Source organism: Sus scrofa, chromosome 4 (genome assembly GCF_054392235.1).
Source record: "Sus scrofa isolate SSC_HxYL_T2T_F1_AM1 chromosome 4, Sscrofa_HxYL_maternal_Yorkshire_Landrace_v2.0, whole genome shotgun sequence".
Classification (NCBI taxonomy): Eukaryota; Metazoa; Chordata; class Mammalia; order Artiodactyla; family Suidae; genus Sus; species Sus scrofa.
This window is the reverse complement of record NC_139386.1, coordinates 8319865-8344697: the sequence shown is the minus strand read 5'-3', so window position 1 is coordinate 8344697 and position 24833 is coordinate 8319865. Positions and strand designations below refer to the sequence as shown.

Below are 24833 nucleotides of genomic sequence, written 5' to 3'. Positions count from 1 at the left end.
CCCTTTTTTTGAACACACGACTGACAGTCTGTTAAGTCAGTAGCTCCTTTGGCCAAAGAGATGGTGTGAAACTCAGAATCCTCCCCGTGGCATTCGTTCAGGTGGAGCCTTCCACCGACATGGCTGACTCTCAGGCTTAGAGCATTTCCAGACAGAAGAGAGTGCATTTCCATATGTCATCCATCTGGGAGGGGGTGGGATCGTGATGTCATGGGCTGTCATCTTATTGAGAATTCTGTGGGCTTCTGGGAAGGCAGGCTCATTTTTGCTGCCGGCAGGGCAAGTGTCGGGGGAGGCAAAGGAAACATCCAGAACACCCAGTCCTTCTCACTCCTGACTTGCAACACTGCCTGTTCCTTAAAGCAAATTGTCAGCAAAGAGGGAAGGAAGGTTAGCAGCCCTCTTTCCTGGATTTCATCATTTCACCCTCAAGGCACAGATCAGCACCCCGTGGCCATTTCACTGATGAAACACCGAGGCTCAGGGAGGCTAAGGAACTTTGTGTCCACAGTTGTGAGCAGCTATAAGTGGCATCCTTGGTGTTCATTAAATCCCACTGATGAAACACTCAGAAGTATATTGCTGCCCCCCCCACCATGTTTAGGAACGCCCTTCATTCTTCTGTGTGGGATCAGCCTTTTAAATTCCTGTAGCCACAAGCAGCTTTGCTTTGCTTTGCTTGATTCCCTAGACCTCCTGGTATTTTCCACATTCCAGAGCTTTCACGTCTCTGCCTTCAGCCTCCCTGCAGTTCAGCCCCTAGGGGAGCCATCATTCAACATCATTCAGTCAAGAAACTAGAGGGTGGGGGGCACTGGGATACAAACACTGGCTTCCTGACAGCAGACACAGCCTACCACCCGCTGTTGGCACAGAGCATCCTGTATCCCATGGCAAGGCCCAGAGCAGAGGGATGGTACTCACAGCCTAAAGGAACGCTTAGGAGGGAGAAGAGAGCAGGGGCGATTCAGCTAAGCCCCCAGTAAACTTCTGACACAAGTACATCATCCCCTTCCCCCTTAAAAATCTACATAGGAGTTCCCACTGTGGCTCAGTGGGTTAAGGACCCGACATAGCCTCTGTGAGAATGTGGGCTCAATCCCTGGCCTTACTCAGAGGGTTAAGGATCCAGTGTTGCTGCAAGCTACAGTGTAGGTCACAGATGCAGTTCAGATCTGGCGTTGCTGTAGCTGTAGTGTAGGCTGGCAGCTGAAGCTCTGATTCGACCCCTAGCCTGGAAACTTCCATGCCACAGGTGCGGCCCTAAAAGGGAAAAAAAAATTTAATTGAAAAAATTTTTTAAAATAGAGAGAGAGTTTTTTTGTTTATTTGGTTTTTTTTGGCCTCACCCAAGGCATGTGGAAATCCCGTAGGCCAGGGATCAAACGCCAGCCACAACAGTGACAATGTCAAATCTCTAACTACTGGGCCACCAGGGAACTCCTATAATGGTTTTAAGTTTACAGAATAACTGAGCAGAAAGTCCGGAGTTCCCAAGTACGGCTTCTTGCCCTGCCTATTTCCCATCAGCACCCTGCCCCACTGCAGCACGGTCGTTACCCTTGCTGAGCCCGCAGTGATAGGTCATTATTGGCTAGAGCCCTGCTCTACAATGGGGCTCACTCTGTGTTGTACAAACGTGTCATGACCCGTGTCCGCCGTTCACGAGAATTGCTTCACCGCCTGCCCTGAAACTTCCCTGCGCTCCACCTCCTGGCCCCTCCCCCTTTCCATTTTAAATACTTGGAAAGTGCAGCTCAGGACACAGGTCTGGAAAAAGACAGGCGACTCCGAGCATCAGCCCCAGCCAGGTGTCCCACATGGCACACAGGCTTTGCACCGGGCAGAGCAGGGTCTGGGAGCGGCTCCTCGCTCTGTAGGGCCCAAGGGCGCTAGGCAGGTGGGATACAGAGTTCCCTCCCCCAGCATCACTGCACGCTGGGTGTTTGCGGCGGGGCTGAGAGAGGTGGGACCAGAGCACAGCCCTGAAGATAGGAATGGGGCTCGGCCAAGGGCAGACTGCAGGGCGTTGAGCACAGGTGATGAGCTGACCCCGATGGCTGGACGAGGGCTGTGCTGGGAAGGGAAGGAGCCCCACTGCTCAGAGGGGCTGCAGTCAGTCTTAAAGGAGGTGGAAAGCCAGGAAGGAGTCAGACTAGATGCCGCAGGCATGAGGGCGTGATGAAGACTTCTGAGAGAGAAAATTCCGTAACTAGAATACTCCAACTTTTTAATGAAAGTAGCACAGCGTCTTGCACAACACAGATGTTTTGTCCAGTGTGTGTTGAGTTGGACTGAATGTTAGGACGCAGAGTTCTGCGTGTGCACTGGACTAGAGTGCCTGCCGACTCTGTCTCGGATGTGCTCTTTGCATCTGAACAAACTTTCCCTCTCAAGTCTCAGGTACTGCCAGGGAGGGAAATCGTTGGGCTAGACTGTCTTGGACCAGCTAGGTGGCTGCTCTGTGTGCCTGTCCCTGAGGCTGTCTGCCCCGGGGGCCAGGTCCTTGTCTGTCTGGCTCTCTGCACTGCCTCGCACAGTGTCTGGCACAAGATGAAGCCCTGTTCAGGCTGGCCTCCTGATCAGACCTACCTCCTAGGGGTCTGTAGACCCCAGACTGCCAGCCCTGCAGGTGAAAAGCCAGTAAATGGGGAGTGGGGAGTTAGGGGCAGCCCCCCCCCCCCGCCACTGTCCCTAGAAATGCAGGCTGTGGGCGTTCGTCCCCAGACCGGGTCCTGTCGAGCTGGTGCCCTGCTTCCTTGCCCTCCTTAAGACTTGGGAAGCAAAGGGGATGTGTGTGGTGCAGTCCAGAAAAGTCCTCGGGGGGCATGGCGCCAGTGTTCCCCAGAACGTGGGACGCATTTGAAGAAATTCTGAGTGTCTCTCCAGCTGGAAGGGTAATTTGGGCCGTGCTGTCCTCCGAGCTGGCGTCCTTGGCAGCTTGTGAAGACCGGGTGGGGAGTTGGGATCCAAGGTCTTTCTGTTTTTCTATTTGGGAATAGGGGCTCTTGTTGATAGTTTCTCACTTGGTCCTGAATCATGTTCATTGTAACTAGAGTCATTTCATTCACATTTTTTTTCTTTCTTTTTATTGGTCTTTTTAGGGCCGCACCCACGGCATATGGAAGTTCCCAGGCTGGGGGTCGAATCGGAGCTGCAGCTGCCGGCCTACACCACAGCCACAGCAACACAGGATCTGAGCCGTGCCTGTGACTACACCACAGCTCAGGCAGGCAATGCTGGATCCTTAATCCACTGAGCAAGACCAGAGATCGAACTCATGTCCTTATGGATACTAGTCGGGTTCATTACCACTGAGCCACAATGGGAACTTCTTATTCACCTAGCATGTAGTAAGGACCTGCTATGTGCCACTGGGTTCAGTGGGGGGCAGGGTCTATCAGGGAAGCCAGTGGCGATCAATCCTCTGGGAGAGGACCCTCATTTCCCTTGAGGGCTGCCTGTGAACTGATGGTGTAGCTGAGGTGGGGAGAATGGCCGGGCCAGTGCAGGGGGTGAGGGCAGGCTCTGGGCGGAGGAAGTCGCGTGCACCAGGCGCAGGCCTGAGAGAGGACGGGGCTGGTGTGTTGGAGCGTCTGATGGGAGGCCTGTGGGGAGGAGGCAAGGGGAGATGTGGCCGCAGAGAGGGCTGACCCCGTCCCGGGGGCTCTGAATACATCCACAGAACTGAGATGGTGTCTACATAGGCTGGGGCGGGGGTGGGAGTCGGGGGAGAGGGAAAGACTCAAAATTAGGAGTTTAGAGGACCACTCTGGATGCTGCGTGGAGAATCCATGGGAGGGATGTGCGGATACAGGAGGCCAATGAGAAGCGTTGAGGAGGGAGCAGCAGCGCTCAGTGCGGGGAGCTCAGCAACTGGGGAGGAGGCGGGGCGGAGTGGAAGGAGGAGTCAGGGAAGTCTCGTGAGACTGTGTGGGAGCAGAGTGGGGCGGGGTGCTGCCTCCGAAGGAGACAATCAACTCTGGATCTTACGGGGTGGGGTGCCCAGAAGACTTGGGATCAATTCCCTTTGGGACCGAATGGACTTGAGGTGCCTGGGACACAGCCTCCTGGAGGAAGGCAGGGCCTGGGGGAGCCAGGGCTGCTGACCTGCTCCCCAGAGTCAGCCTCACAGAGGCGGTGGTTGAAGCCAGGGGCTCTGCTGAGTTTCCTGGAGCTAAGTCAGAAAAGAAGGGGTGTTTGGGAGTCATTGGTGGTGGACACTGACAAGGAGGATCCATTGAATTCAGAGGATGACCAGCGGGCATGTTCTGGAGCATCCAAATGCCAAGAAAAAGAGACTGGTCTTGCTGTGTGTGTGTGTGTGTGTGTGTGTCCGAATCATCTTCTGTTTTAAAAATGATGAGCTTTAAATAAACATTTACTGAATTCTGTGAAACAAAGAGATCAACTCAGCAGAGTGCGTTCAAGATTGTGGAAGGTGGCGGGGTTGAGAGCCTCAGGCAGGCCTGGCCATGGTCAGGGAGGAAGAGGCGCCGGGGTCACGGAGGAAGAGACAGGAAGTTCGTCTCCTTCTCACTGGAGGTGCCAAGCAGGGGGCAGAACGTGGCTGCCTCTAATGTGAGCAGCTGCCCTCCTCCTGCATGGCCCGCAGAGGTGGGAACATGTCCCCTGTCTCCTGGCCAGCATGGAAGCGAGGACCCGTGCTTGTCGGGCCTGATTCAGGAGCCCACGTCCTTCCCCCTGTGCCAGTGCACTAGGAAGCCGCAGTCCTGGCCTCTGTGGATGGGAGCCCGGGTCTCCCACAGGCACCACAGGCCTGGCTTAGACAGCACGAGGGTGGTTACACCCAAGTTGCCAAGTCACGGCATGTTGAAGGCTTTCCTCTTTCTGAAGGATCCAGCGAGGTGAGTGGCAACTGGGGGCTGCTGGACCAGGTGGCGGCTCTGACCTGGGTGCAGACCCACATCGGAGTGTTTGGCGGGGACCCTCGGCGCGTGGCCCTGGCAGCAGACCGTGGCGGAGCCGACGTGGCTGGTATCCACCTTCTAACCAGCAGGGCCACCAACTCCAGACTCTTCCGGAGAGCGGTGCTGATGGTGAGTCACACGTTCCGCCCTCAGTCTTGCTGAAGGTGGTCGTCCCTTGCCCCTGATGGCTTCATTTGCTTGGATGCCCTTTATCCTTTGTTGTGAGTGTGTGTTCTGCTCACAGCCATCTTTCCGTGCCTGTGAGCCAAGGTGCCGAGGGCTGCTTTCCACTCGAATCTGAAGTGCTAATCGTTCTCAATGGAGAAGTGTTCCTATTTCCTGGGAGTGTCTCACTAGGGTTTAATGGATGTGAAAGGAGTGCCAGGCAGCTGGATCAAAGTCGCAGAGTGAGGGCCAAAGCAACAAAGTTTGGCCACCCTTGTTGTTGACTGGTGAATGAGGGCAAAAAATAGAACTGAACACCCAGGATCCCACTGGATGGTCTGAAGTACCTGCTAGATGATGATGATGGTGGTGATGGTGATGGTGATGGTGAGGGTGATGATGGTGATGATAATGGTGATAGTGATGATGTTGATGGTGATGATGATGTTGATGGTGATGATGGTGGTGATGGTGATGATGGCAATGATGGTGGCGATGGTGGTGATGATGATAATGGTGGTGATGGTGATGATGGTGGTGATGGTGATGATGGTGGTGATGGTGATGATGGTGATGATGGTGGTGATGGTGATGATGGTGGTGATGGTGATGATGATGATGATGGTGGTGATGGTGATGGTGGTGGTGATGGTGATGATGGTGATGATAATGGTGATAGTGATGATGTTGATGGTGATGATGATGTTGATGGTGATGATGGTGGTGATGGTGATGATGGTGATGATGGCAATGATGGTGGCCATGGTGGTGATGATGATGATGGTGGTGATGATGGTGATGATGGTGGTGATGGTGATGATGATGATGATGGTGGTGATGGTGATGATGGTGATGATGGCAATGATGGTGGCCATGGTGGTGATGATGATGATAATGGTGGTGATGATGGTGATGATGGTGGTGATGATGTTGATGGTGATGATGGTGATGATGGTGATGATGGTGGCGATGGTGATGATGGTGGCGATGGTGGTGGTGATGGTGATTATGGTGGTGATGGTGATGATGGTGATAGTGGTGATGGTGGCGATGGTGATGATGGTGATGATGGTGGTGATGGTGATGATGGTGGTGATGGTGATGATGGTGGCGATGGTGGTGGTGATGGTGATTATGGTGGTGATGGTGATGATGGTGATGGTGATGATGGTGGCGATGGTGATGATGATGGTGATGGTGATGGTGGCGATGGTGATGATGATGGTGATGATGGTGGTGATGGTGATGGTGGCGATGGTGATGATGATGGTGATGATGGTGGTGATGGTGATGGTGGCGATGGTGATGATGATGGTGATGATGGTGGTGATGGTGATGGTGGCGATGGTGATGATGATGGTGACATGGTAACATTGGTAGGGATGGGATTATTATGATGGGGAAAATAACCTGTTGACCTGTATAAGCTGTATAATAACCTGTATAAGCTCTGATGGCCATTCTGACATTGATTAGCTTCTAATTTTACTGAAGATCCAACCAATGCCAGGTATTATGCTTATTGCTGGGCATGCGGTGCTAAATAATTCAACATGTCTTAGTTTTCAGGAAGCTTGTACTCTGCTGGAGTGAGACAGGGAAAACACTGAAAGTGGCTGTTTCATAGAGGGTCTTGGATGGCTCAAGGAGAAGCCTCCAGCCAAGCACAGGGTGGGGTGTGGGAGGGGGTGTCCCAGAATACCTCCTGGGAGGGGAATGAGCGAGCTGACCTGAGGGCTGCTTAGGATGTAACTGTGGCACCAAGGAAAGCTTGGCTCTTCTCTGCGATCTGCCCATGCTGGTGGACAGGGTTCAGTGGGCAGTGGTGTGGAGGCCAGGAGGCAGAGGGAGGCCATACCTCACTCGGGTTTTGTCCTGAGTCATGGGAGCTTTTGAAAACTTGTGTTAGTTTGCTAGTTTGGTTTCCCATTTTAGCCATTTTTAAGTGTACAGTTCACTGGCATTAAGTCCATTCACAGTGTTGTGTAACCATCAGCATTAATCATTGCTCACACTTTCTCATCATCCCGAACAGAAGAAACTCTGTACCTATCAGACAAAAAGTCCCCCCTCTCCTTTCCTCCCAGCCTCTGCCGGTCTTTGTTCTATTTTCTGTCTCTGTAAAGTTGCCCCTCTTAGGTAACTCAAAAGTAGCAAATCCTACAAGAACTGTCCTTTTATAACTTAGCATCCTGTCCTCAAGGTTCATCCACATTGTAGCCTGTATCAGAATTTCTTTCCTTTTGAAGGCTGAATAATATTCCATTCTATGTATACACCATGATTTGTTTATCCATTCATTTGCTGGTTGACATTTGGGTTGTTTCCACCTTTGGGCTACTGGAAATAATGCTACTGTGAACACTGGTGTGCCATGAAAGGGTTTGAAGCAGGTGGGAAACTTGCATAGGCTCCGTTTTAGGAAGTCTTCTGTTAGAGTGAGAGAGAGTGGAAGAGTGAATTTAAGAGGAGTGGCGGAGTTCCCCCTGTGGCTCAGCGGAAACAAATCTGACTAGCATCCATGAGGACACAGGTTCAATCCCTGGCTTTGCTCAGTGGGTTCAGGATCTGGTGTTGCCGTGAGCTGTGGTGTGGGTCGCAGACACGGCTTGGATCCCACATTGCTGTAGGCTGGTGGCTGCAGCTCAAATTTGATTCCTAGCCTGGGAACCTCCATATGCTGCAGATGTGGCTCTGAAAAGACGAAAGACAGCAATGACAAAAAAAAAAAAAAATAGAGGAATGGTGCTGGAGGAGAAAACAATGAGGAGACGATTAAGTGACACAGATCGAGGAAAGATGAGTGCCACTGAGGCCGGTGCCACTGAGGCCAGCGCCACAGACCTGCTAGCTATTCTGAGGCCTTCAGACCACACCCAGCTCTGTCCAGCCTTCCTGGGATCCAAATGCTTTATCATAAGGAGAGTAGGAGAAGTGTCAGTGTTTGGGCGCAACGATGCTAGATCCGCATTCCTGAAAGACAGCAGTGCCTCTGCCCCTTCGTCTTGCTCCTTCAGCGGCAAGAGCGCCCTAATGCTCCTTGAAGGGTCCATGCTCTATTCTGCCTCTTACAGGCAGTTTCCTCTGCATGGAATACTTTTGTCCCATCCTCCTCTTGGCTTGCGCTACTTGTATTTCAGGGACTCCTTCCAGACTGTTCAGCCCAGAGCCGACCCCCTTCCCATGGCTGATGCCATCTGTAAATCTCGTACAGCATTTCTCATGCTTCCCCATCAGCAACTAATTACTCCTGTTGCCATGTGAGTCTCTCCAGGCCAGAGGGGCCCGCTGTGCCTGGCTCTCCACAGAGCCCAGGGCACCCAGCGCTGCTGCCTTAGGGCTGATGCTCCACGATTAGCATCCTTGCAGTGAAGGAGCTGTGAAGGGGGTGGGGTGTGTCCAGGGGCCCACAGGCTGCGCCGTCTCCCTCCTTCCCACCTTTTTCTTGTGTTTCGTGTCCTTTGTTTCAGGTTTTTTTCAATCTCTCCCTCCGTAGTCCGTCCCCCTTAATGGCAGGAGGTCTGAGCGCAAACATCTTTCGATTCCTGGTGTTGAAAACACACCTCCCCACCTTTGAGTTGGTCCTGGGGGGAGGGGGTCCTCCAAACTCACCCTGAAATGAGGCCTTCTGTGGGACCCAGAAGACACCAAAAACACCTCCAAGAGGCCCAGAAGGCAGACTTTTCCTTTTGAAAATTCTGGAGAGTTTAGATGTTTGGGGAATTTCAAAAACTAATCTGTTTTGACAAATGGTAGTGTATTTAAAAATAAACCCTCCGTCTGTTTTAGTCATTTAGAGGCAGCTTTTACAACTGCTCCCCACAGTCTCTGGGATGCATGTGAAATTATTTGGAGCTGAGAGAACTAAAATACTTCAATACATTAGCAGTTCTTAAACATGCTGTCTACCCACAGCTGTTCGGGGGGATGAATGTGAGTCCGTGATATATTCTGAAATAAAATGTTCAGTCTTTCTGCAAATCTCGGGACCAGAACTGTTGAAATAGCCAACGAGGCACTCTCCTGTGATAATGAGTAACTTATATTTATTTGTTTAGCGTGTTTGGAGCTTTGAAACACTTTCAGGAGATTATCTCATAGACTCCTCATGTTGATTCGCCAGGGGTATTTATTTTGTTTCCAGTCTAGAGAAAAGAAAGCCAAGGCTCAGAGACCTTTAGTGACCTGCTAAAGAACACACAGCAAAGAACGGGTTGCATTAGGGGCTAAAACCTGGAGCCAAATCCTTCATTATTCCACTCTGTGAAGCTGCTTCTCCAGGAACCTGGGGCTTGGTGGGAGGCTGAGTGCACCAGAGAAAGAGCCCAGGTCTCGAATTAGAGACGCCTGTGTTAAGCTCCCAGCCTTGTCTTCTTTATGGATAAAATAGGCATGATTCATTCTATCTCCCAAGGGCTCAAGACTTCGTGATATAAGGTTTATCAAGTGTCCTGCACACCATGGAAACTCCAGAAACCGAGTCCCCCGACGTCCTGTGCCAAAGAAGGCAACGCCAAGCAAAAGCAGGTCCAGGGCATGTCACCTGCCCTGGGGGCCAGCCAGGTGGAAGAAGGACGAAGGGGTGCTTGTTGCAAACCTGAATTATGTGGTATTGACCCCCCCCACACACACTGGCCAGTTTTAAAAGCCAGAGAGGTCCTGTCCTCTGTGCTGTGATTCACAGGGCCCAGAAGAAGCTTCCATTGCTCTCCTGTGCCGTTGCCCCAATTCTGCATTCCTCAGAGCGAACTCCAGGCCTGATTAGTTGGTCTCCTGCTAAATTTTCCTCTCCTTCCCTGCTCTATTCCCACGTGACCCCAGCTATGCCATCATTCCTAGAAAAGGCTATGCCTTCCTCTAGATCTTTCCACGATGTCCTGTGGTCAGCACATCCTGTTTCCCACCTGGAAAATCACTCCATCCTTCAGGACTCAGCCGAATGGGGCCTCTGAGCCTTTCTCCATCTCTTAAAACAGAAAGGATCTCACCCTGGTGAAGAGAGTTCCATGCAGTGATTTTCAGGAATTTGGCCTTGTTTTACGTGCTTGTTGGTTTTTTGAACATATCTCATTCCATTTCTTCTGTGGCCAGTGCTGGATTGGGTATGTGACTTACTCTTCAAGTGTTGCCTTAGCTTAGTAACACTTAGCTCAGCTCCTGGTTCAAAGCGGGCATCTGAGACCAAGCTGAGTTCCATCAAACCAGCGGGGGGTGGTGGTGGGGGATGGTGATTTGGGTCCAGAGCACAGCCCCCTGTTTTCACTCAAACCCCCTAATGTGAGCACTCATCCCTCTGCTTCCCTTCATAGAAACTGGCCTGGCTATTCACGGGCTTTGATGCTTCCAGCTAGATTTTAGAAGAAGTCCACTGACTTTTAAAAATATTCCTGATGGGAATTTGATCGTAGTGTCATGTAATTTTTCAGATCTTTTCAGAAAAAGCATCTATGTGTTTAGGTCGTTAAATCTCATCTCCACGAATCCAATGACCATCACAACCAGGAACCTGGGATTTTTGCCTCCTTACGTCTTTTCATAGAGTCTCGAACTTTCCTCCATGAAAGTTTTGCAAAGTTGTTTTGAGGCAAGACCTTACGCGAATGGTCTGGTAGTTTCAATTTTACTTTCCAGTTGATAAAATTCTGGTGTAGGAGGAATAAGGTGGTTTCGAATTTGCTGTGTGTTCTTACCTCCGGTAATACTGTTGGTTCTAACTCTTGGTTCCATTGGATCTGCTCTGACGTTATTATCTGCAAACCCTGGCAGCTTTATTCCTATACCCCTTTTTTTTTTTTCTTTCACAAAATTTTTCAAAATAATTCAGTGAATTTTATTATATTTATAGTTGTACAACCATCATCACAATTTATTTCTGTATACCCTGGAGCAAGAGCTCAGCTGCTCTAACAAGGAGACCTGTTATGAAAGCAGCTTAATAAACAAATAAGTTTCTTGGAGTTCTCGTCGTGGCTCAGTGGAAACAAATCTGACTAGTAACCATGAGGACACAGGTTTGATTCCTGGTTTTGCCCAGTGGGTTAAGGATCTGGTGCTGCCATGAGCTGTGGTGTAGGTTGTAGATGCTGGCTTGGATCTGGTGTGGCTGTGGCTGTGGCATAGGCCGGCAGCTGCAGCTCCAATTGGACCCCTAGCCTGGGACCTCTGTATGCCCCTAGCCTGGGAACCTCTGTATGCCTAGCCTGGGAACCTCTGGGAAAAAAAGGTTTCTTTTTTTTCTCTTTCTCATAATAAAAATGAGGAATCCAGGTATCTTGTGATCTCTCGGAGGCCAGATTCCTTCTGGGGGTTCCTCTGTCATCTCAGAGCCTTGCTTTCAACTGCAGGGCTGAGTCTGGGCTGCTGGGGACTCCAGGCGGTGGGGAGGGGGCAGGAGGTAAGGAGGGCCACCTTGCTGACCTAGGAAAGGAAGGACACATATTCCCCCACAAGGTTCTCCTCTGGTTTTCACTGCAATGGCCTCGGCACCAAGATGGTGTCTGGGATTTAACAGGTGTCCAAAAACATATCTGTAGGAAGACATTCTTAGAACAGCAAATAGAATCACATTCTTAGAACAGCAAATTTAACAGGTGTCCAAAAACATATCTGTAGGGAGACATTCTTAGAACAGCAAATAGAATCACTCACAGGAGTGTCCAGGTGAGACAGAACTTTCCTAACAGTCGCTCACAAGCTGTTCTCTCCCTCGGTCCCGGACATCCCCCTGCACGTTGGGTGAGACCCCCCTTAAAAGTCATACAACCCTGTGTTCTCCCGGCTGTGCCCCAGGGAGAAGCCAAGCTGCTAACCAGTGAGGCTCCCCTCTCTCCAGTTGCAAGTTTATTTGAAAATCCAAACCCACAGAGTTTTGGAATGAGCCAGAGGCCCACCACACCCAGGAAGCTCTCCTCACGTTCCAAGAATTAAATATTTATTAGGTTTATCTTAATCAAGAATAAATACATGATTTAGCAACGTGTAATGCTTCCCACTTAGGAATCCCCCCCTCATGCTCCCAAACGTTCCAGTGACGTCAGCCACCACGGAAAGCAACCCAGAGGACACTGCACAAACACCTGGAGTGTGCGAGGTCCTGCTGCGTGTGGGGACGTCGGCGTCCGGGTTACATTCATTTCCCATACACTGGCCGGCCCCTTAGAAACAGCCCTCGGGGAGTGTCGAGGAAACCACAAATGTCGTTCAGATAAACACCCTGGAATCTGATAACACAGAAAAGCATGTAAATGCATGTGATCTCAGCTGGCCAGAAGGCACGTGCTGAGCAGACCGGCTTTTCTAAGGGCAGCACCCCTCCTCCCCGGATGCCTTTTGCAGCGGGGAACACGGGTCACGATGCCTCTGCAGCCCTTTCCTAACGGCATCCGGAGAGAAACGCTTCTCCTTCTCTAGAAGTTGGCTGTTTTTTCTGTCCTCGCTTAAAAATTATGTTTGACAGAATTAAGCCATTCTGATGTCCATCTTTTCTGGAGCTCAGCATTTTTATTTATGTGGATGCCAGACTCTTCTTAGAATAAGATACTGGATGGATGATTTCTTTAGAACTGATCAATTTCCCTTTTTTTTTTTTCCCCAAAAAGTCCAGCCATTCTCCCTTATTCAGTCCAGCCAACCCTTCCACTGTCTAAAGATGCAGCTGAAACATGAGCTCCTGGGTCCCTTGTACCCAACCCCAGTCCCACACAAAGCCGTGAGCTGGGTCCTCCTTTGCACCCCTCTTTCACAATGTTTGTTTACACACTTGTCTCCCTGTTTATGCTGCTAGGGCCTGTGTGCATGTATAGTGACACCATATATTTTATATAAATATATATATACACACTTTTTTTAAACTTGACACCTTATATAGGGCTTAACATAGCTCCTCTTCTGGCAATCATGAGTGCAGAACTGATGCACTAATACAGACAAGAGCCTCAGCCTCCTAGAGAAGCCTTCTCTGTGCTGTGAAGCCATGGTTGGGGACGTCATGAAGTATCACGCAGTTTCGGGACCCCCACCTCCACCCCCTGTGCTTTCCCACCAGCAGCCACCCTGTCTCCCATTTGTCTTGGCCTCGGCAGAAGTAAGGAGGCCCTCTGCCTTCTGCACACATGGCTTTGGAACGAGACCGCAGAGGGACCTCCTGATTCGGGGCTGGTAAGGAAGGTTAGCGTTTAGTGTCACTGAGCGCCCTTAAAAGGAGAGGAGCTGCGACGTAGAGGTCTCTGTATGGACGGACACTTAAGAAAGTTCAGTGCAGGGGGTCAGTCTGCAAACCCAGACCTGCTTCTGGCCCATCTTCGTCTCAGGCTTTTCTCATTCAGCTGTTCTCTGCAATGACCTCAGAGGGCACCCATCCGGGCGCTGCCGAGTGGTCCTCTGAGTCCCGTGGGAGAGCGCTGGTCCCTCCCACCTACACGGCAAGCACGCATGCGCGCCGGGCTCTCCCACCCGCCTCGCCAGGAGGCCGGGAGTCAACATTTTGCAACGTGCCAATGAGGGGTTTCCCTTTGTCATGAGGCAGATGGAGAAGGCGCAAGTTCAATTCTCCATGTGGCTTCTCTTGGCTCTTGGAAGAGGTGAGGCTTCCCAGGGACCAGGAAAGCGTGCAAGATCCCAGGTGACAGTTCAAACCTCTGTTATTTTGGGCAAACGCCGCAGTGTCTGTTCTTGGGCTAGTCTTCAAAGTATGGTGGTGACGAGAAGAAAGAGCTCTTCCTTTTGCTCCCGCTGTACATCAGAGAGAGGCTTTTCTTCTTCCGATCGAAGGAGGTGTTGTCCTCGCCGGTCAGGGACAGGTAGGAGGCAATGCTTTCCCGGAGGCCGTAGCTGAAAAGGGACTCATCCACGCCCAGTGGGCTTCCTGCCCCCTCGGGGTCCTCCCGGAGCCTTCCAGTGGGAAGAAAGTGGGCAGAGAAAGGGGCAAAGAAGAGCGATGGGAGGGATGGAGGACAAGAGAACGAGAGAAGGAAGAAAAACAAGTGCCTGGTTAATAGTTATCTAACTTGTAATTCTGCTTCTTGCACTTGTGGCTGTGTGATCTTGGAGACATGACTTAGCCTCTCTGAACCACCATTTCCTGGGATGACTAAAGTTTCCAATTATAGATATTAATGAATTTTTTTATGATATTTACAAGGAGGAGCTGGTTTATTCATTTCCCAGTCAATTCTGATCCTTGAGTTTCTTTGAATTTGCCAATGGGATGTCTGAATCAGTGTTTAATTAATAAGATAACTCATCCATTCCCAACTACAGATACCTCTTAAAATGCAAAAGCTGACTATCAAATAAGCAGAACAAATAAGAGACTATTTATTTTTCCCCTTAAAAAATTAAAGTCACCTTAGGATTTTGCTGGTGTGTCTAAACTTCATGAGTGAGTTTAAATTAATAGTGAATTTATATAGGATTTCTCTGTGTGTTACCCTCTAGGATACTAGCAGTTAGAAAAAGCAAGATGGTTCCCTTTCAGCTGAACTGTCCTGCTAACACCGAATGGGGGCTCACTAAATGTTTGCAGAACTTGGGGTTGGGGGGAGCGACGCCATGGCGGGGCTTGCTGGGGCCATGCCACCCAGTCCATGGGGCCGGAGGTAGGGTCTGCCTCCCAGGGGACAGCGGGATTCCTGGGTGTGCACCTGCTCAGAGGGTTCAGCGGGCTGGTCGTAACCGGCCGTGGCCTGATATGTGGGGCTCACATTGCTGGTTTGGGGCTTACGCGTTCATGGAGGACACACACACACACACACACACACACACACCTGGATGCCCTCTTCCAGTCGAAGGTCTTCTGGCGCAAGGTGACGGGCGAGTCGGGGGCCCTTTCTGCCGGGGTGGCCGTGGTCTGAGTGAGGCAGGGTGTGGTCAGGACACAGCAGAGGCCGTCAGCCACCTCTGAGGAGACAAGCAGAGAACCGGTCAGCGACTCTGGGGCGGCCCAGCAGTGATGGATAAGGGGCCCTGGTCATTGGCAAGGGGAGACAGAGGCCAAGGTTTGAAAGGGATGTGGCACAGCAGACAGCCACGTGCCTAGCTGTTGAAGAAATACTAACGTGCCGCAGATAAACAGTGCACTCAGTCTGACACAGGTGGAGAGTCGAGTTTAGGATCCAGAATCCACCGAACTTGGGTTTGAGTTTCCACTCTGCCCTCACAGTGAATCACCTTGACCCTCTCTGAGCCAGTTTCTCGGCCGCAAAATGAGTGGACTGAGCTAACGGTTGAGAAAAGCGGCGGGGGGGGGGGGGGCACCAGAGGCCCCGAGCACAGAGGTTTCACACCAAGACCCAGGGCCTTCAGCTTGGGGGTAAGCCCCCCATGTCCCCAGGGCGTGGGGGGGGGGGGCTATTCACTGCAGCTTCACCCACAGCACACAGAGCAGGGCTGAAACAGCACAGGTGGGGCCCATGTCTCTGTAGGAAGAAAGGGAGATACAGAAAAAGTCAGGAAGGAAGGGAGAGAGGAGGGAGGGTAGGAGAGAAACGGAGAGAGAAAGGGGGGAAGGAGGTGGGGAGGGAGGAAGAAGAGAACAAAAAGGAGAAGAGAGAAAAAAAGGAGAAGAGGTAAAAGGCAAGAGTGAGAAAAATAGAGGAAGAAATGAAGAATCATCTCTCCTCTCTACTCAGAAACTCGAGCACAAAGGGAGTGAAAATTAAATCAGCCCTTTCTTTTTATCCTCTGCCAGTGGACATCTCTGAGCTGCCCAGCTCCCTCATCTTTCAGGGCCTGTAAGGTAGAGCCTCCCTCTCTTCCGAGCCTTCCCCTAGCCCGTGTCATCTGCTCTACTCAGATGTCCTTATCCACGGAGGAGATGCTACGTGGCCCTCTTGGGTGAAGAGCCCCCTGCTTCTCAGGTCCTGGGGGAGGTGAGGCAGCCGAGGATGTGAGCTGCTGCTGGTCCCTGGCAGGATGCAGCCACCCCGGCCCCACAGCCCATCCATCACCCCTCCGGCGGGCGCTGCCTCCCATCTCAGTGGTGGAGCTCTTGGGGTGTCCTTGCCAAAGAACAGAAGGAAACTCTAGCTGAAGAAGCAGGCCTGGGCTTTCCGAGGGCGGCGGTCAATAACGCTTTGTCTAGCGGCGACTTTCGCCAAGGACTCAAATGTCCACCCACGCTGGCCCACGCGGAGAGACGGGAGATTGGACCCCGAGGTTACAGGGATCTTAATTGGATGCGGAGCTGAAATAATTACCTGTCATGGGCTGGAAATTGAAATGACCTCCAGGCTGGGAGGTGAAGGAGACCCAGTCAAACAGAAAGACCACAGAAATCAGAGGCAGCAGCGGGCGGTTCCTTAGGGGGGTTAGTTCTGAGGATGAGAAACGCGTTTTGGCAAGGAAGAGGTCGAACGCCCGAGCCCGTGCTGAGTGAGCCTGGCACGCTCCAGCTCGGGGAGACCGCAGCAGCTCTGGCGGTCCGTCCTGTCACGCCCAGTGGGGGATGAAGAAATCAAGGACCCTGAGGTCAAGTCACCTGCTCAAGGTCACAACTAATTCACAGGCGTGATTCCTTTTGGTCCTAACAACAGTCCAATGAGAGGCATTTGAATCCCCATTTTACAGATGAAGTAACTGAGACTCCAAGATGGTAAATAATTTGCCCAAGGGCACCAGGATAGTAAATATCAGTAATTTGTAAAACACAGGTGCCTTTTCCCACTGCTTAGTTTTTGACTTAGTTTTTGACTCTGCCTTTCGGAAGAATCTGGTCCGAGGGAAATTGGACGCGATGTTCCCTCCCTGGGGGTCCCGAAGGCTCTGGAAGCTTTTCAGGTCTCCAAGCCCTTTTCGGTCACTCACAGAGGTGACTGCTGACTGCAATCCCCCCGTGCCGATGCAACAGCTTAGGGGTACGTTTTTGGAAGGCGCTGCTTCTGCACTGGCTTGAGATCCTGGGGTATCCTCGGCCCGGAAGCCTTGTGGACCTCCCAGTCCGTAAACATCTTTGCTGGGGCAGCATCCTTTTCGTGTTTGCTTTTGTCTATGCAAAACTTATGGTCACCACACCTCTCAGATGATTCTTATTAAAAGCCAAATACCACAACCAGGTTTTTACTCATGATCAGTAAAAGCTGACTGTTTCCAGGACTCCCTTCCTCTTTCATTTTTAGCTATGCTGCTAGGTGTTGGGGTATCACAGGAGTGATGTTTGTTATCATTTATTTTGCATCCGCCATGCCAGGCTGTGACGGACGCGTTACGTGAACCATCATATTCAGTAGTCGGCCACCGGTGGGGAGGCGCTTCTCAGCCGCCTCCCATGAACGGGGAGCTGAGGCTCCAAGAGATAGAGGTCTTTGGCCAAGGTCACAGACTCCGGACCCCGCCTTGGGCCTGGGTCTGCCGAGCGGCCATTCCTCTTTCAAAGCATGCACTTCTCAAGGGTCAAGTGTGACAACCAGCCGGTGGACTCCATCTTTCACCTTAAATTGCCCTTCAGGAACCCGTATCCTAAAGAGCCCAGTGTGGAGGCAGCCATCCCGGATCCAGGAGGGGAGATGCTTATGAAGTGAAAGCAACCTCTGGCTTTTTCGGACCCCCTGCCCACATTCATGCACCTGGCAAGGTCAGCCCCCTCCGAGCTGTAGCTCAGTGAACCCCCTCAACAGCTGCTGCGTAGAAACACTTAGCATCTGGGATACACGGGGAAGAAGATGGGCACTTGCCCAGAAGAGCTGGGATACGAACACAAGAAGCTTCCGGAGCCAACTTTTAGAAAAGGAAGCCCCTTTTTTCCATCGGGTAAAACACAAACTCCCGACCAGCCATTCAGGCCTTTCACAGTCTCGCTCAAAGGTCCTCTTCTGGGAGTTCCTATTGTGGCTCAGCGGTAATGAACCTGGCTAGGATCTATGAGGACTTGGGTTTGATCCCTGGCCCCGCTCAGTGGATTAAGGATCTGGTGTTGCTGTGGCTGCGGTGTAGGCCGGCGGCTGCAGCACCAACTCGACCCCGAGCCCTTGAGCTTCCACACGCCAGATCCTCTTCTGAGTCTGAGCTCTGCACCAACACACCCTGCTCCCACCCCCTTGGATCAGCGTGGAGCAAGCATCTGGAGCTCTCTCCTGGCCCAGGAAGGACGTAGGGATGCATGAAGTAAAACCCCCGGTGTCTCAGAGCTTGTCGGGAAACACGGACTACTGCACAGTTAACTAGGTCACCGGGCAGAATGCCAGTGCCTGGCGTGCCAGGGAGCAGAGGAAACGGGCTTAAGGGCTTCATCAAGAAGGTGGCTACCTGCTGGTCTTGAAAGTTGACAAGGATTTTGACCCCCAGAAAAGGGGAAATGAGCGGCATTTCGGAACAAAGCCGCAGAGGCCCAAATGCATGCTCACTTAAGGAGGTGCGCTCCGTCTGTGGTTGTGAATATCGGGACATCCCACTCCGGTTCGCTTCCGGGTGGGGAGAGGGTGAAGCTGAGGTTAGTTGTGTTTTACTTTCTCGGGCAGCTTCACTGGCAGCCTGTCTTAGCCTGAAATGTGCAGCCCGAAGTGATAAGAAAAGAGGGAATGGAGAAGGCAGGGTGGGCAAGAGAGCCGAGTCACCGGGTGTATCTTGGGGACCATGTGCAGCAGAGACCGAGGGGACAGTTAGCAGAGAGGGGCATCGTGGACCTGTCCCGACGGGGTGCTTCTTACCCGAATAGTGGTTCACCAGGTCCTCCAGGCACTGGAAGGTGAGCCTCGGGGAGATGTAGTACCAGTTGTTTGGCAGACGGAAGATGCGGTAATGCTTCACCTGCCGGTGCTTCACCGAGAGCGAGTAAAACCCTGCAGGAAGCGGAGGACCAGTCAGTGGCATTCCACATGTCCCCCCCGCCCCGGGGGGGCCACCAGCTCAGGGGCCGCCACCATGGAGGCAGCGCGATCCCCTCGGCCTCGCCATGCAGCAGTGATATGCGTCCTTGTGGTTTGAGCAGTGGCTGCTTGAACCCTATCTGCTTGACCGTAGCTCCCTCTTCAGGGCCCCCACAAGCAAGAGAATGTTCATTTTGCAGCCCTGCATCTGCATTAACCAGATGGCGGTGCAGCTTTTCAAAGTTTGAGTTGCCATCTGGAGGGCTCCCACATTCCTGGTGGGTCCTTAGACCAAATGAAGTGGCCGGAGTTGGCTGGCACCTAGTGTATCCCAGATCTGGGGTCGGTCACCTTGAGCCTTTCCTGAGCACACGTCCTCAGACACCTGGGCTGTCACTGTCCTTCCCAATCCCCCTTCCCAGTCACTTCCTCCCTCTGCCTTATGCTTGATTTTCTCAGCAATTCGGAAATCACGGCAGTGAGACACTTTCCTGAGTGTTCCCAAGCACACAAACGTGTCCTTTCTCCTTGGAGGGTGATGACCCACGACGGGCTCATCAGAGTAGATCTTCCAGTGAGTGGCTGCACCGCTCTGAGCCTCATTTCTCCGAATGGCAAGTGAGAGGCTTGGATGTAGGTCATGTTTAAGCGCTGCCCCCCCCCCCCCCGCCCTGCCGCTTTTGGGATTCCACTTCTTGGGGTTCTAGCAAAGCAGCACGAGAGGAAGGACACTTGCTATGTGAGTTGGGGCTGAGCTATTTCTAAGCAGCATCCCTGTCGATTTTCAGAAAGACCTTGGGAACTCTTGTCCTCACACATTTTATAGATGGAGAAGCTGAGGCTTAGGGCACCAAGTGAAATGGCCAGAGGCATATGGCTTGGAAGTGGCTGCCCTGGCGCCTGACCTCTGCTTTCGGGGAGCAGGCCTCCAGGAGCATTCTGCTCCACACCCCTCCCTCCATCCCACGCCCACCCTCTGAGTCAGTTCAACACGTGTCTTCTGGTAATGTCAGGGGGGGATGGAAGTACGGTGAGCAGGTCAAGGGTAGCAGGTGGAAACTTATGAGAACTTTGCATACCCAAGGGAGCAGAGCCAGCCACCCCACCCGGGCCCAGCTCGGCTGTGGCTCGGCCCAATTATTTTTAGATCAGCTCTGTCAACTCACATTGGGTTTGAAGCCGCCCCTGTCCCCCAGCCATGCCTGAGGCTGGGTCTCCTCCCTCGGGAGGCCCCTGGGACCTGCTCAGGAACTTTCACCTTGGCTTTGATCTTGCTCTCAGCCAGTGCATTCAAGCTTTTGAAAGAAAGCGTGTTGTTTCTGGATTTTAAAATCACATAGATTTTAAGATCCCTGCGTCCCCAGAGGAAAGCTGATGTCACTTTGGTGAAGGCTTCCAGCCCCAGCTGGCCCTGGTGCTTAGTGAGTGCATAGGAGATACGCTCAGGTGCCACATTTTCTCTTCTCTGAGAGTGAGTGTGCAAGAAGCAGCCTAAGCACTTGAAAATATTTTCTATATTTAAGAAGGTATTATTATTCTCACTACCTCAAGCTCCTCATGTTTTGCTTCTGCGAGTTTGAGTGCACACTCTGTCCCAGACACCTGCCGGCCGCTTGCCTGTCTGTCGTGAACCCCGTGTTATAAACGGGGGAACCTAGTGAGGGGGGGGTGACTGCTTAGTAATTCAGACAGCCCAAACTAGAGTTCGGGACACTTGCTCTGAACCATGACAAAGCCCGGCTCTTTCATTTTCACTGAATTACTTAATGCGTAGGATGTGAGAAAACTATAACAACGAGGAAGGCTTGGTGAGTTTGAGAGCATGCACCTGCCTGGCCCCAAGTCTCTAAGTGGATTTCATTGTAGGTCATGGCGGGGACTAAGTCTGAGTGTCTGCCCTGTAGCAGGGGCATTACAAGTGTCATTACATTTGAATCGCACCACAACCTTACAAGGAAGGGGGTTTCTCTCCATTTCACAGATGAGAAAACTGAGCTCAGAGAAGTCACATCCTACCCAAGACGCTGAGCTTTGCAGCCCACGTTCTCTCCGCTCCAGGCCCTGCCTGTGCCTGGCATTCTCCTCTCTTCTCAGTTGATGGGAAACTTTCCAGCTGGGGTCTGCAGGGCCTGATGTGGTCAGAGCCCATACCAGTGCCCCCCCCATCCCCCAGGTCGCTGCTGCCTGGCTCCAGTACCCACGCTTGGGCACTGGCCTCCCTGGGGGTGCATGGGTCACTAGGAGCTCCCCATGCAGGATCGATTTGCACGTGTCATGGGAGGCGGGAACATGAGCAGGGAAATGAATGAGTCGGTCAGGAGCACAGCCTGCTTGTGTGACCTGTGCACTGGAAGGTGGCTTGGAGGCTGCTCACCTTTCTTGGTCTCGCTCTCTCTGATCATGAAGGAGCCGATCTTCGTGTCTGGTAGCTGGAGCAGCTCCTCTGCCTTGTCTCTGCCCAGCCCTTCAAACAGCCAGCTGCGGAGGGGAAGACAGCCATGAGTACTGTGCGCACACCCGCCCCCTAAAGACGCAGAGATGCAGGGATGACGCTCAGGCTTAGCTACAGAAAACTGTTGGGATTAAAAAGAGCAAGGCAGAGTTCCGTCCTGGTGCAGTGGAAACAAATCCAACTGGGAACCATGAGGCTGTGGGTGCAATCCCTGGCCTTGTTCAGTGGGTTGAGGATCTGGTGTTGCCGTGAGCTGTGGCGTAGGTTGCAGATGAGGCTCGGATCCTGCATTGCCGTGGCTGTGGCGTAGGCCGGCGGCTGCAGCTCCGATTAGACCCCTAGCCTGGAACTCTCCATATGTCTCAGGTGCAGCCCTAAAAGGCAAAAAAAAAAAAAAAAAAAAAAAAGGGGGGCAAGGCAATCGATGGTTTATTCATTCTTTCTTTGAATCTTTCAAATAAAATTCCCGAGTACCCACTGCTTGCCAGGTATTACACTGGATAAGGGAACACAGAGATAAAACATCCTCCTTACCCTGTTTCTTAAATGCCAGCTGCCCTGTGCCCACTGTATTGTATAAAAGTCCAAAACATGATAAGGGACCTGTCTGGCAGTTTATTTAACATCTGTGTCCCTTCTGCTCTGACTGCCCTGCTCCTCCATTACCGTCCCATGGGGGCAGGGGCTGTCCGTCATTTCAGGTTTTGTTTTTGTGTCTAGGTTGTCAAGCCTGGTACATATCTGTGATCTGTGAATGAATGAATGAACCCAAGAAAGAAAGAGGAAGAAGAAAGAGGAAGGAAGAAAAGGAAGGAAGGGAGGGAGGGAGGGAGGAAGCAAGAAAGGAAGAAGAAGGAAGAAGGCGGGAGGGAGGAAGGAGGGAAGGGAAAGAAAGAAAAAGAAACAACCCCTGATTTCACCACCTACACCCCACCTTGCACTCATTCTATTTCCTTCCTGTCTTCTAGTCTTCAACGTGTTTTAAACTCGGTTGTCATTGCATGATGCATTTACGTGCATTTCTTGTTTTTTTCCTCACTTCACAGTAAAAAAAAAAAAAAAAAGCAGTTGTAATACCATAGCCCAGCTTTCCAACAGAATGTTCAGCTTCCAGAGGAGAGCGGGCACCTTGAACGCTCTGCTTTCAAAGCAGCCCCGGACACAAAGGAATCTGTGTTCTACGGGGACGCGTCCTCCCTCATTCGGCAGAGCAGCCTTGGCCAGATCTCACCGTGCAAGGAAACGCTCTGTCAGCAGCTGGCTGGCGTGTACTCGGAAGCAATCCCACATCGCCTTTTAAGTGTTTCTGTTTCCCTGAACAGCCCCTGGCTTTTAATCACATGTCTGATTTAGCCCATGCAGTTGCTCAGGTTTACCATCCCCATGGCGTGAAAGTGGGCCATTGGCAGGGCCTGGCTGAGGCCGAAGTGCACGTGCCAGCAGCCGCCCAGGCATAACCGTGGACACGGTTTATTTACGGACTGGGCTCCCAGTGTGCTTTGTTGCTAAGACCGTGATTGTGCCATATTTGGCCAAATTCTTTAGGTAGTGCCTTTGTTGTCCATAATGCACGGCATGTTAATTATTTAGCGTAGGTGACAGACATTCATCCTTTCAAGTCCTGAAATTCCATGAAATTCCACTTGTAGAAATGAAGACAGTAAAACAATGACAACAACAATAGCCACGTGACTGCTAATGACTGCTCATTATGAGCCACATATCCTAGGAAGCGCTTGAAATCTAATCCTCCTATCACCTCCTAAGGCCAAGAGGAGTATCTCTCTTTCACCCATGGGGACCCTGAGGGCCAGAGTGCTTAAGGGCTTAAATAATTTGTCCTGAGTTGCTCTGGTCACAGCTGGTAGAACTGGAATCGGGAGTGTGTTTTGCCAATTTCATAACCACTAGACATCACTGCCTCTCTTCCGCTTCTGCCTTTTGAGGCCGTTTGTTGCATCTGCTAGATGGGAAGCTCCATAAATAAGGTCGTGATTCCTTCTTAATCCCTTGGGGTCTTCACCAGCACCCCGACCCCTGCTCCCACCCGTATTCAGCACCCCATCTTCAACATGAAGGTACTGATGCATGTTTGCTGAATGAATGGATGAATCGGTGACACAGCTGATTCGAAGAATTACGTGACTCACATGCTTTCCCAGTTGTAGCTCTCTCAGCAGCTACGGCCCCACTTCTGCCCACCGTTGTCATCGTCGTGCTAAGCATAGACACGGCCGTGGGTATCTGTCATCAAAGCCGTAGTGCTGCGATGGAGTGCACTGAGCTACACGCTGCAGACTCTTCAGGCACCTCCGCCAGGCGGCAGGTGGTGTGCGGAGTCCTTCTCTGCGTGTAAGGCCGTTATGTCTGGACCCGTCAAAGGAAAACTGCCGCTCCCTTCTCCTTCCCATGTGCCAAGGTCAGGCCTTGGGAGCCTGACACATGGGGAGACCGTGGCTCAAGGGGGTTAAGGAAGGATTCCAAGCCTGCCATGGGTGTAGGCGGAGCTGCATCTGCCCCAGCCCCAGGTGTGCTGGCCTCCGGGGCCACTTGTCCTGCCAAAGTGGCCTCTTCTGCACAGCTGCAGGGGGAAGCGGTGTGCTTGCTTCCTTGTCTGCCAGGCCTGATTATTTCAAGAGCCTCCTCTTTTGCTTCGCCTCCATTTGTCAAACTGGGAATGTGCACGTTCTGGGCAGTGCTCGTTCGTCGTGTTCGGGATGTGATTTGATAACACAGCTAATATGTATTGAGTGCTACGGTAACGCCAGGCATGGCTCCAAGAACCGCACATGTATCATCCTATCTCATTCTCCTAACAGCCTGGCCTCTGGTCCCTTTGCTGCATGTTCTTATTCCTGTCATTCTATACAATGATCTCTCTTTGACGGGTGAGGAAAAGAAACTGATGTTGAGCAGCTTGCTCACTGTCACACAGCCAGTAAGCGACAAAGAGGCAGAATTTGCACCAGACTTTTAGCTGATGCATCCTGCGATCACAGTTCCTGAATCTGTGGTCGCTACAAGGACACTGCCTTCGAGCTCAGAGTTCCATTTGTCTTATCAAAGGGAAATCGAGTCTCAGAGAGGGAAAGGAATTAACTCAAGGTCACACCCCTTCCTTAGGGACGGAGCTGAGATTAGAAGTGACCGTCTCCTTTGCTATGCAGCAGAAATTGGCGCAAGTTTGTAAATCAGTGATATTCTAAAAAAAGAAAAAAAAAAGTGACCCTCTCAAACCAATGCCTTCCTTTCTGCTGTGCCATGCTGGGACCCCTCTATGCAAATGTATGAGTCACCAGCATAATATCATGCTTTATTGATGCTATTTTAGAAATGTACTCACCCATGGTAAACTCTGGCCACACATATTCCAGGAATGTAACTCTCTCGACCAGTGCTAAGAGAAATGGCTTTCCACCAGCCCCCTTCACTGTAGAGACAAGAACAGAGAGAAAACAGTGAGTAGGGAAGTGGCACAGGGAAGGA

The 24833-nt window shown here is 51.6% G+C and overlaps 2 protein-coding genes across 4 annotated transcripts in view; one reads left to right on the top strand and one right to left on the bottom strand.

The window, feature by feature from the left end:
* The window catches only part of TG (thyroglobulin), a 224048-nt gene that overhangs the window by 123056 nt on the left and 76159 nt on the right, over positions 1–24833 (top strand). For both annotated transcript variants that reach the window (XM_021088574.2, NM_001168418.2), the window contains 1 exon segment: positions 4858–5060. In XM_021088574.2, coding sequence (XP_020944233.2) covers positions 4858–5060 — 203 coding nt within the window.
* The window catches only part of SLA (Src like adaptor), a 58157-nt gene continuing 45334 nt past the window's right edge, over positions 12011–24833 (bottom strand). For both annotated transcript variants that reach the window (XM_013996470.3, XM_085021620.1), the window contains 5 exons: positions 24691–24777; positions 21270–21373; positions 18737–18868; positions 14861–14993; positions 12011–13985 (listed from right to left, as the gene is read on the bottom strand). In XM_013996470.3, the coding sequence (XP_013851924.1) occupies positions 13772–13985; positions 14861–14993; positions 18737–18868; positions 21270–21373; positions 24691–24777 (670 nt within the window). In that variant the 3' untranslated portion in view covers positions 12011–13771. The remainder of the gene's footprint in view (positions 13986–14860; positions 14994–18736; positions 18869–21269; positions 21374–24690; positions 24778–24833) is intronic.